The 12,402-nt window shown below is 28.5% G+C and overlaps 1 protein-coding gene across 1 annotated transcript in view; it reads left to right on the top strand.

Annotated features, from left to right (window-relative positions):
* The window catches only part of LOC145287857 (lysosomal Pro-X carboxypeptidase-like), a 60,996-nt gene that overhangs the window by 22,447 nt on the left and 26,147 nt on the right, over positions 1–12,402 (top strand). Inside the window, exons 5-6 of the mRNA XM_080135738.1 lie at positions 3,783–3,940; positions 11,848–12,017. Of these exons, the coding sequence (XP_079991864.1) occupies positions 3,783–3,940; positions 11,848–12,017 (328 nt within the window). The remainder of the gene's footprint in view (positions 1–3,782; positions 3,941–11,847; positions 12,018–12,402) is intronic.

The following is a 12,402-nucleotide window of genomic DNA, read 5'->3' as shown; positions in this document are numbered from 1 at the left end:
GTATGGTGGCTCAACTGATTTTATTTTTAATTAAAAATTCTAATTTTTCTCAATTTTTGGTGAGGCTACTTAATTTTGTGTGATTCATAAGTATAGCAAAAAGTTTTTACTTGGAAGGCGATTATCTCTTGTGCCTCTTTCTTTATCTTCAATTACACTAAATACACCAGCAACGCTTTTCTTTTTTTTTTATTATTAAAGAAAGTTAAAATAATCCAACTTATTTTTTTTTATTTACTTTTTTACTTTTTTAATTCTTAGGCAGGTTACCATTGAGACATAAGGGGCTACTGTGAATTTGGGGCCATATCCATATGGGCATCATAAGTAGAGTTGTACAGCACATTACATCTAAATTTCTGGTACTTGTGTACTTTTGCCACAGTGCTGGAATAATATTATTTTGAAAGCCATTCTTAACATTAGGAGGGGAGGGTGTTTTGTAACTATTCTGTGCTTTCATCTAACAATTTAATAAAAAAAATATATTGTGGAGCTTGAATTAAACCTGAAAAAGCTATTTAAAAAATAGCACGGTAACAAAAGTGAACAAGCACCAAATTTCTATGTGCTGATACAATCAGGTAGAGAATTCCAAAGGCTAGCTATCTGAGGAAAAAGCTCAGAGTAGAAAATCTACTGGAATCTGGGGATCTCATCAGTGAAGGTGTGATTTTGCTGCTTTCCTGGTTGGCTGAAAGTACATCAAGAGCAGAGCAGCAAATTAATCTGAACACATTCCATTGAAATACTTGTAAAACAAGGATGCAACATTATGGCAACAGGGAAAGACTAGTGGCTGGTGAACCAGCTCGGATGTGACAACAATACGTCATGTATAGGCGAATGGTGGATTGGTAGAGATATAAAATATTGGCAGGTGTGAGAAGTTTTCTAGCATGAAAGAGGGAGCCTACTTTCCTTGTAACAGATTTGCTTGCATATTCTTTATATTTATTCCAATTCATGTTACCTGTGTATGTTAATCTGAGAAATTTGAATGATGGACTCTTGGGAAGGGTGCTGTTTGCCATGGCAATTGGTGGCTGAATGTGGATTTGTCCACTGTGGACGAATGTTCATGATTTCAATCGTTGGAAGAGAATTGGTTTGATGTTCCAGTTTTGGATGTTAGATTAACTACTCATTTGAGTAGAGTTCAAACTAACATTCACATTTTTAATCCACAAACAAGGTATCTTGCCACTTGGACGTAAGGGCTAGTATTTAGGATTATGTGTAACAGTTGAGCCGCAAGATGTTTGTTCCCATTACATTTAAACTTCTGCAGGTTAGTACAGTGGGGAAGCAAGGAACAAGGAATTCCAAAATCTAATATTCCATTAAAGTTTTTGTAAAACAGGCACAGGGATGCAACATTGCAGCGATGGAACAAAGGGCTGATAGTGCGGAGAGACCTATTAGATTTAAGACTCTTTTATGAGCCCTGTCTAAGAGCAAGAGACTATTGGTAGATGCACCAGCCCTGATAAGGTAAATTAAAAAGGTTTTTACGCAAATTCAAAAGCAGTCTTAAAATCTAGATCCATTAATTGAATTTTGTTGTTAATAAACTACTCTAACATATGTATACACCGTGTGATGATGTATGAAAGTACCAGTGGAGGTTGAGGATATGTGTTGCATGATGAGAAATGATATAGGAATGATACAATTGATGCATAACATGATTCTTAAAGACATAGATCTGATGATCTCAGAGTAAGATTAAATCTGAATGTTTAGTCACATAAAAAAAAAAAAAAAATGAACGAGTGAATGTAGAAATGTTGAGGTTGCAGGGCAAGGCCAAGGAAAACATGGGAGGAAATAAGAGTGAATTTGAGAGAAAAAACAATAATAATGTCTATCAGAGGTCAGTTAATACGGGAGTCATTTTCTAAAAGCTGCCCAACACCTGCAGACGTGTAAAACAGGTGTTGAGTAATGATAATGAGTAATATATGTTGAAAAATGAAATGAGTAATATATGTTGAAAAATGAAATGAGTAATATATGTTGAAAAATGAAATGAGTAATATATGTTGAAAACTCTTGGATGAAACATTTAGTAGATTTTGATTTGTAAAAATTGTATTAATAATGAAAATTTTCTCTACAATCATTTTTTGGGTGTGTGTGAATTAAAAAGAAATAGTGCCTGTTTTGCAAGTATTTTGAAAGATGTAGAAAAGTTGAGGTAGGAGAGGAAGGCCAAGGAAAACATGAGCAAAAGTTATGAATATGGATTTTAGAGGATGAAGGATAAATAATGACTTAGCCATAAATAGATTGGTTTGGAAGTCAAAGGAAAACATGAATAAATGATATGAATGAATTTGAGAGAAATAGATAAGTTAGTTTGGAAATGAATTTCTAAAATCCACAAAACATGTGTAAACATGAAAAAACGAACTGTGTATGATGTTGATCAAAAGTAATAAATTTAATGAAATTATTCAATATAATATTTCGTAGAATTTGATTTGTATAAATTCTATTAATAGTGTAAATTTGCTCTGCAATGATTTTTTTAGGGTTGAATAAAATAGTTAAAAAAGGAAGATGTCCAAAGAAATAAAGATTTTTGCCCAGAATTTCTTTATGATGTATGTACTCATATTCCAAAAATCATGTAACTTGATCAAGTAGTTTGATTTTTAAATAAGAAAATCAAACTTTATGAGCAACAAAATAGTGACTTTCTTGTCTGCCATTTTGAAAATGGAGATAATTTAATAATTTATGTTTTAATGCCTACAAATTTCCATTAATCATTTACAAATAATTTTCTTTATAAAAATAAAACTACTTGATTAATTTATAGGAAGATATTTTTTGTTTCATCATGGGTACATACATCATTCGGATTTTTATTTTTATTTTTGCTTTTTAATATAATAGGGGGAATTCTGGACAACAAACCAAATAAGTGACAGATTAAATGCACAGAGAACAATATTACTAGAAAGTAACAAGTTTTAAAAAAAAATGTTTGGTGTTTTTAGGTAGAGTAATTAATAAGCATTTCGTTTTGTATTTTTGTTTTTTATTCTGGATATAATTTTCAGCTAATGGAACTTCCAACCTTTTTTGTGTATGCACTGTGTACGTTGTAAGTTATTAATATATGTAAGAAACAGAAAGAAATCAAGAACAATAGCCATCTCATAAAAGCAGAAAGAGATTCATTGTTAGCTAGCCATTTTCAATGTTATAGAAAACTATCATTAACTCGTATTCATTCAAAATTTTATATTGATGTTAACATGAATTCAATACTACATTTGTCCAAGGAACAAGTTATACAAAAAATTAAAATGATGATTTTTCTGAATTCTCCCTATATTAAAAAAAATAAAAATACAGAAAAATTTTTGATGTACATAATTCCAAAACTTATGTAAATTGATCAAGTATTTTAAAGAAAATAATCTTTGCATAATTTTAAGTGATTGATCATAAATTGTAGCCATTACAAGACTGCCCTACTCCAAATCTTAGAAGTTCGTATTGAGTTATCTCCCTTTGTTCATTGAAGGTGGGGGAACAAGACACTTCATCATCGTTTCATTACAAAATTTGATTTTTTTTTTTTCTTTTATCAATTTACATGATTTTTAGAATATAACATTTTCACTCTGCTGTGGGTATGTAAATCATACACATTTTCATTACTTTTTGTTTTTTAATATTGGGGAATTCTGGACAAAAACCGTTAAAACGTTAATCCTCTATATACATATAGATATGTTTTTTTTTTTTTTTCTTTTTTTTTTTAGGTCAATAGCTGCCTCTGCTCCCATTTGGCAGTTTACAGGGCTTTCCTCATGTGATGGTGCATACAAGGTCATCACCAACACGTTCGAAAGAGCTTCTGTCCATTGTCCCAGAAATATACGCATATCATGGGATGCCATTGATGAGTTAAGTCGGTCAGGTAAGAAAGTAAAATTTTGAATATACAAACCAAAATAATCTTTTAAGATGTAAGGCTCTTTGTTTTTGTTTTTTGTTTTTTTTCCAAGGGTGTCATCACTTATCAAGGCTTAATGCCATTCGAGGATAAGGGTTAATGAATTCAAGGTGGTAGTGTAGTTGTAGATTCGGTAGAATTTGGATTATTTTTTATTTATTTTTTTTAACTCGCATTCACCCCTAACAAAGCATATCACCGCTTAGACTATTTGGGACAATGACTACGAAAGATTAACAAAGTGATGGTTTACATTACATTTAAATCTGAATATCAGTACGGTCAGGGAAGCAGGTAGCAGGAAGGAAATTCCAAAATCTAGCTGTTTGGGGGAAAAAACTATTAGAGTATAAAGCTTTGTGGCATTTAGGGACCTCAACAGTGAAGGGGTGTGATTTTGTTGCTAAGTGGGTTTGTTGGGGATATGTACGATGAGAGGCCATAAGTGCAACGAGTTATAAGAGCACAATCCATTAAAATACTTATAAAACAGGCACAGAGATGCAACATTGCGGCGATGGGATAGGCGCTGGAACTTAGTTGACAAAGTGGGACCGATTAGATTGAAAACTCTTTTCTAGACTCTATCAAAGAGGAAAAGGCTAAAAAAAAAAAATAATAATAAAAAAATAAAGAATTAATGGATATAAAAAAAAATAAAAAATAATAAAAAATAAAGAATTAATGGATATAAAAAAAAATAATAAAGAATTAATGGATATAAAAAAAAAAAAAAAAAAAAAAATAAAGAATTAATGGATATAAAAAAATAATAAAATAAAGAATTAATGGATATAAAAAAATAATAAAAAAATAAAGAATTAATGGATATAAAAAATAAATAAAAAAATAAAGAATTAATGGATATAAAAAAAATAATAAAATAAAGAATTAATGGATATGAAAAAAAATAAATAAAAAAATAAAGAATTAATGGATATTAAAAAAATAATAAAATAAAGAATTAATGGATAAAAAAAATAATAAAGAATTAATGGATATAAAAAAAGAATAAAAAAATAAAGAATTAATGGATATAAAAAATAAAAAATAATAAAAGAATAAAGAATTAATGGATATAAAAAAAAAAGAATTAATGAATATAAAAAAAAAATAATAAAAAAATAAAGAATTAATGGATATAAAAAAAATAATAAAAAATAAAGAATTAATGGATATAAAAAAAATAAATAAAAAATAAAAAAAATAAAGAATTAATGGAAATAGATACAGATTTTTTTTCTATGAATTCATTTTAGATGGCAGGGCATTATCGAAGTTAGTATTTAATTTATCAATTTTCCTAACCACTTTTAATTTATCAATTTTCCTAACCACTTTTAATTTATCAATTTTCCTAACCACTTTTAATTTAACAGTTTTTTACTCACTAAATTTTGTTTCATGGGGTGTATATACGAGGTACCTTTAATAATTTCCAGACTTTTTTGTTCGCTCATTTAAAACTGTCATAGACTCTTAAAAATTCAGTATCTTATGTTATTGATATACATCTCATGAACAGCTACAGCAGAAATTGGAATACACCCTACTAAAACCTGATTGTCACAGCTGGTGAATTTCAAAAATGTAATCTGGACGTGAGAACACTTTAGAAGAACGATATGCAATAAAATTCTGTTTTAAACTTGGAAAAAATGCTATGGAAACGTATGGAATGCTTCAGACTGCTTTTGGACACTCTTGCATGAATCAAGCATCAGTTTTTGAGTGGCATAAAAGATTCAAATAAAACAAGGGAGTCTGAGAGGTGTGGGAGGAGTAAGGACATCAGAACAGTAGAGTTGATTGGCCAAATAAAGAATTCTATGGATAAGGACCATCGTGTGTCTATAGAGACAATAAATGCACAGTTTGATGTCAGTGTGGGGACTGTACATGCAACTATTTGTGAGTAACTGAAGATGTGGAAGATTAGCTCGAATACACCAGTCTTGTCCATCCGTGTTACAGACTATTTGACCAAGATGGGCATCAAAACAGTTCCTCACCCTCCCTATAGTCCAGACCTTTTTTTTTTTTTTACACGTTGATCACCACTTATCAAGGCTCGGAAGCCACTCAGGGATAAGGGTTATTGCAAGTACAGTACGTTAGTGTGGAGATTTAATGAAGTGTTTACTTAAGAGGGCTGTTCATTAGGAATTTGTTAACATTGGACTTGAAGACATCCAAGTTGTAGTCAGGTGGGAAGCAGGCAGACGGAACAGAGTCCCACGGGCGTGCAGTTCTAAGAAAGAAGCTTTTTTTCATGGAATCTACGTTTTGATTTAGGCACAGATAAAGAGTGGGGGAAATTTTTCACAGTGGATTCAGCTAGACGGGTGTTTTTCGTGAAAGATTGGCGAGGGAGGACCAGAGATTGGAGTTCAGACGAGCACCTGCCATGGAAATAACAATAAAACAAGGATAGGCTCGCAACGTTTCTTCTGTGGGAGAGAGGTTGCAGGGTAGAGAAAATGGCATCTCCCACTAAGCCACGAAGTCTATTTTGTACTCTGTCAAGGCAGGATAGGCTGTTTTTAGCAGCTCCTGCCCAGATATGGGAACAGTATTCCATCCTTGGACGTACTTGGCTCCCTGTGACTTATTGTTATTCCCTAAGCTCAAGGAAAACCCTAGACGCCGTCGTTATGAGACAGTTGAGGAGATGAATGAGGCTGTATCGAGGTTCATTAACACACTCACGCAAGGACTTCCATAGAACTTTCCATGGGTTGTTGGAACGGTACAACAAGTGCATTGACGCTGGAGGAGATTATTTCAAATGGGACTAAAATTTCATGTGTGTACTATTAATAAAAGTGTGTACTATTAATAAAAGTGTGTATTATTAATAAAAGTGTGTACTATTAATAAAAGTGTGTACTATTAATAAAAGTGTGTACTATTAATAAAAGTGTGTACTATTAATAAAAGTGTGTACTATTAATAAAAGTGTGTATTATTAATAAAAGTGTGTACTATTAATAAAAGTGTGTACTATTAATAAAAGTGTGTACTATTAATAAAAGTGTGTATTATTAATAAAAGTGTGTACTATTAATAAAAGTGTGTACTATTAATAAAAGTGTGTACTATTAATAAAAGTGTGTACTATTAATAAAAGTGTGTACTATTAATAAAAGTGTGTACTATTAATAAAAGTGTGTACTATTAAAAAAAGTGTGTACTATTAATAAAAGTGTATTATTAATAAAAGTGTATTATTAATAAAAGTGTGTACTATTAATAAAAGTGTGTACTATTAATAAAAGTGTGTATTATTAATAAAAGTGTATTATTAATAAAAGTGTGTATTATTAATAAAAGTGTACTATTAATAAAAGTGTGTATTATTAATAAAAGTGTGTATTATTAATAAAAGTGTATTATTAATAAAAGTGTGTACTATTAATAAAAGTGTGTACTATTAATAAAAGTGTGTATTATTAATAAAAGTGTATTATTAATAAAAGTGTGTACTATTAATAAAAGTGTGTACTATTAATAAAAGTGTGTACTATTAATAAAAGTGTGTATTATTAACAAAAGTGTGTACTATTAATAAAAGTGTGTACTATTAATAAAAGTGTACTATTAATAAAAGTGTGTACTATTAATAAAAGTGTGTACTATTAATAAGTGTGTATTATTAATAAAAGTGTGTATTATTAATAAAAGTGTGTATTATTAATAAAAGTGTGTATTATTAATAAAAGTGTGTACTATTAACAAAAGTGTGTATTATTAACAAAAGTGTGTACTATTAATAAAAGTGTGTACTATTAATAAAAGTGTGTACTATTAATAAAAGTGTGTACTATTAATAAAAGTGTGTACTATTAATAAAAGTGTGTACTATTAATAAAAGTGTGTACTATTAATAAAAGTGTGTACTATTAAAAAAAGTGTGTACTATTAATAAAAGTGTGTACTATTAAAAAAAGTGTGTACTATTAATAAGTGTGTATTATTAATAAAAGTGTATTATTAATAAAAGTGTGTACTATTAATAAAAGTGTGTACTATTAATAAGTGTGTATTATTAATAAAAGTGTGTACTATTAATAAAAGTGTGTATTATTAACAAAAGTGTGTACTATTAATAAAAGTGTGTACTATTAATAAAAGTGTATTATTAATAAAAGTGTGTACTATTAATAAAAGTGTGTACTATTAATAAAAGTGTGTACTATTAATAAAAGTGTGTACTATTAATAAAAGTGTGTACTATTAATAAAAGTGTGTACTATTAATAAAAGTGTGTACTATTAAAAAAAGTGTGTACTATTAATAAAAGTGTGTACTATTAAAAAAAGTGTGTACTATTAATAAGTGTGTATTATTAATAAAAGTGTGTATTATTAATAAAAGTGTATTATTAATAAAAGTGTGTACTATTAATAAAAGTGTATTATTAATAAAAGTGTGTACTATTAATAAAAGTGTGTACTATTAATAAGTGTGTATTATTAATAAAAGTGTGTACTATTAATAAAAGTGTATTATTAATAAAAGTGTGTACTATTAATAAAAGTGTGTACTATTAATAAAAGTGTGTACTATTAATAAAAGTGTGTACTATTAATAAAAGTGTGTACTATTAAAAAAAGTGTGTACTATTAATAAAAGTGTGTACTATTAAAAAAAGTGTGTACTATTAATAAGTGTGTATTATTAATAAAAGTGTGTACTATTAACAAAAGTGTGTACTATTAATAAAAGTGTGTACTATTAATAAAAGTGGATTATTAATAAAAGTGTATACTATTAATAAAAGTGTGTACTATTAATAAAAGTGTATTATTAATAAAAGTGTATACTATTAATAAAAGTGTGTACTATTAATAAGTGTGTATTATTAATAAAAGTGTGTACTATTAATAAAAGTGTATTATTAATAAAAGTGTGTACTATTAATAAAAGTGTATACTATTAATAAAAGTGTGTACTATTAATAAAAGTGTGTACTATTAATAAAAGTGTATTATTAATAAAAGTGTGTACTATTAATAAAAGTGTATTATTAACAAAAGTGTGTACTATTAATAAAAGTGTATTATTAATAAAAGTGTGTACTATTAATAAAAGTGTGTACTATTAATAAAAGTGTACTATTAATAAAAGTGTGTACTATTAATAAGTGTGTATTATTAATAAAAGTGTGTACTATTAATATTAATAATTTATTAACAAAATAAAGAATTATTATTAATAAAAGTGTGTACTATTAATATTAATAATTTATTAACAAAATAAAGAATTATTATTAATAAAAGTGTATTATTAATAAAAGTGTGTATTATTAATAAAAGTGTATTATTAATAAAAGTGTATTATTAATAAAAGTGTACTATTAATAAAAGTGTGTATTATTAATAAAAGTGTGTATTATTAATAAAAGTGTATTATTAATAAAAGTGTGTACTATTAATAAAAGTGTGTACTATTAATAAAAGTGTGTATTATTAATAAAAGTGTATTATTAATAAAAGTGTATACTATTAATAAAAGTGTGTACTATTAATAAAAGTGTATTATTAACAAAAGTGTGTACTATTAATAAAAGTGTATTATTAATAAAAGTGTGTACTATTAATAAAAGTGTGTACTATTAATAAAAGTGTACTATTAATAAAAGTGTGTACTATTAATAAAAGTGTGTACTATTAATAAGTGTGTATTATTAATAAAAGTGTGTACTATTAATATTAATAATTTATTAACAAAATAAAGAATTATTATTAATAAAAGTGTGTACTATTAATAAAAGTGTGTACTATTAATAAAAGTGTGTACTATTAATAAAAGTGTGTATTATTAATAAAAGTGTGTATTATTAATAAAAGTGTGTATTATTAATAAAAGTGTGTATTATTAATAAAAGTGTGTATTATTAATAAAAGTGTGTACTATTAATAAAAGTGTATTATTAATAAAAGTGTGTATTATTAATAAAAGTGTGTATTATTAATAAAAGTACCCATACGAAAAAAATCTGGAAACTTATTGAAGTAAATACGCATTGGTCTTAATTATTTAATAGATGATAAGGCACAAGCAATCGAAGCACAGAAATTAGGAACTCGTGATTTTTGGAAAATCTACAAGTGTAGTAAATAATGGGCAGTCAACGATTCTCCACTGTCAAACAATCACGAGGTTGTTTGCACGGCAACTGAGAATGCTAACCTGCTCGCCAGTCAGTTTGCCTCAAACTCCACACCATTTTTATTTCATAAGCACATTTTTTATAAAATTCCAAATTATTTTATTTTTTAATTTTGTTAAAAGTGCAAATAAAAACTACCTATTATTTTTTCTGTATAATTTTTATTTTTATTGTATACCTTTCAATAGTGTCCTTTTCTTATATTTTATTTCAATAAATTGTTTCTGCCTAGCATTGCCCGGTCATAAAATATGCATAAATAATTCTAATGCAGATTTCTTGTTTATTATAAACAGAAATACTGCACATATTAAACGTAACGTTAAATTCCTTAAAAAAAAAGTAAGTAAAAAAACAAAGAAATTGAGACATGTGCATGCAAATAATATATTTTTTCTGAACAGTTCATTTCTTGTAAGTAAAAAAAAAATAATACTTGATTTGAGATCGAAACCAAAACCTAAAGACAGTAAGTCAAGTACGATAATCATTAGGCCAGATTTACATGATCTTTAAAAAGTTTTTTCAAACCGACTTATTCTTAACACAAAGAATCTGTCATGTTTCACAACTGTGCATGCGTAGTCATGAAACAGTTGGCAAAGGGAAAAAAATTTGATGACCGCCAAGTACCAATTTCTCAATTTTGATCCCTTAGCAGCCATTTTTTCCAGATGAAAACCGATTAAAAAGTTTTCCACATGTCTAGATGCTCTATATATGAAATTTCAAGTCTGTAGATAAACAATTCGTTAAGTATATAGGTTGAGAAATGTCTTCACACACACACACGCATACATTCTCACCTTTATAGATATATATAGATTAAACTTCTACTCACTAATTTTTCCTAATTTTCAATGAGGATACTTATTTTTACTTGGAATGCAATTTTCATATGTGCTCCATACCGTTTTTTCTTCTTCCTCCCATTTAATGTCAATCTGTGACAAAAACAGTATCCCTGTATTAAAATGTTGTGATACTGTCAGTGTTACCCCCCCCACCTCCACCCCAAATGTTAGGAAGAAAATAGGAAAGAAGAAAAAGTATAACACAAAAAAGAAGAAATAAGTTTAGCAATGAACAAAGATATAGGAAATAGGATTGGTAGAAAGACAATAGAAAGGAAGTTGTTCACTGGAGGAGGCAAAAAAAAACTGAATGGGATTGATAGTGTGGCAAACAAAAGGACCCAAGATATATTTAGAGTTAGTTTAAAGATTGACAATGAGTTTAACAACAGTTTTATGACTGTGAGCATGTGGGTTGGCTGAGTCTTGGATCTCACAGTTAGACAAATTGCAAGTTGGACAGAATTAAGGGCAGTTGCGATTTTAGCACAGAAACCACAGGTTGTGGCTTCGACATGATCGAAAGAGCTTTAGGAGGTCGAAGTGAGGCAATGACACAAGCCTCAAGAGATTTTTTCACTATGGTATCACACATACATCCAGAGCTCAACTGACATCCACAAAATGAGTTGTTTTATTTTATTTTTATATTCTTGTGAATCACTGTGCATCCCTCGGCAGCTGCCAATGTAAAAGACAATGACAAAGCCAGAAGAGAAAATGAAAAATGAGAAAACCATTAAAACAGCATTGGGGTTAGCGATTATCGAGTGGGGAGTGCACATGGTTTTTTGTTGTTTTATTTAATTTTTATTTAATTTAATTTATTTAATTTTTTGTAGAATCTGGATTGAAATTCATGACTGATGAATTAAAGATGTGTTCTCCATTGAATTCCTCAAATCTTTCTGATTTTAAAAATTGGTTATCTGAGACTTGGTTTGATCTTGCCATGGTTGAGTACCCCTACCCGGCCGATTTTCTACAACCTCTTCCTGCATGGCCTGTTAAGGTAAAATACACTGTCAGTTACATTAGTTTGTTCTTTTTATTGATACTAGTAGATATAATATACAACATCGTTTGGGGACATTTGTGGGATTCACAAAGAAAGTAATAAACTCTCAACTGGATGTTCACCCGTCAGCTGTCACAGATAAAGTGCATAAACATAGGCTTGACACACCCATTTGGTCAAAAAGAGAAAAATGCTAAAAATCAATTAGCCAATGGGAACTGGGCATGATAAAAATAAGATTTAACAATCAAGTGTCTGTGGGAAGACATACAAAATTCAGGATTCTTGTAAATGAGAGAGAAAGAAACAAGATACCAAGGAAACAAGACATGGGTGCAGTCAAGCGAGAAGTTGCCCTGTTTTGCTGTTAAAGCTGGAA

The sequence above is a fragment of the Euprymna scolopes genome, chromosome 11, assembly GCF_053919585.1.
Source record: "Euprymna scolopes isolate OS-2025 chromosome 11, ASM5391958v1, whole genome shotgun sequence".
NCBI classification, from domain to species: Eukaryota; Metazoa; Mollusca; class Cephalopoda; order Sepiida; family Sepiolidae; genus Euprymna; species Euprymna scolopes.
The sequence above is the reverse complement of the archived record's forward strand: the minus strand, read 5'-3'. Positions and strand labels throughout refer to the sequence as shown.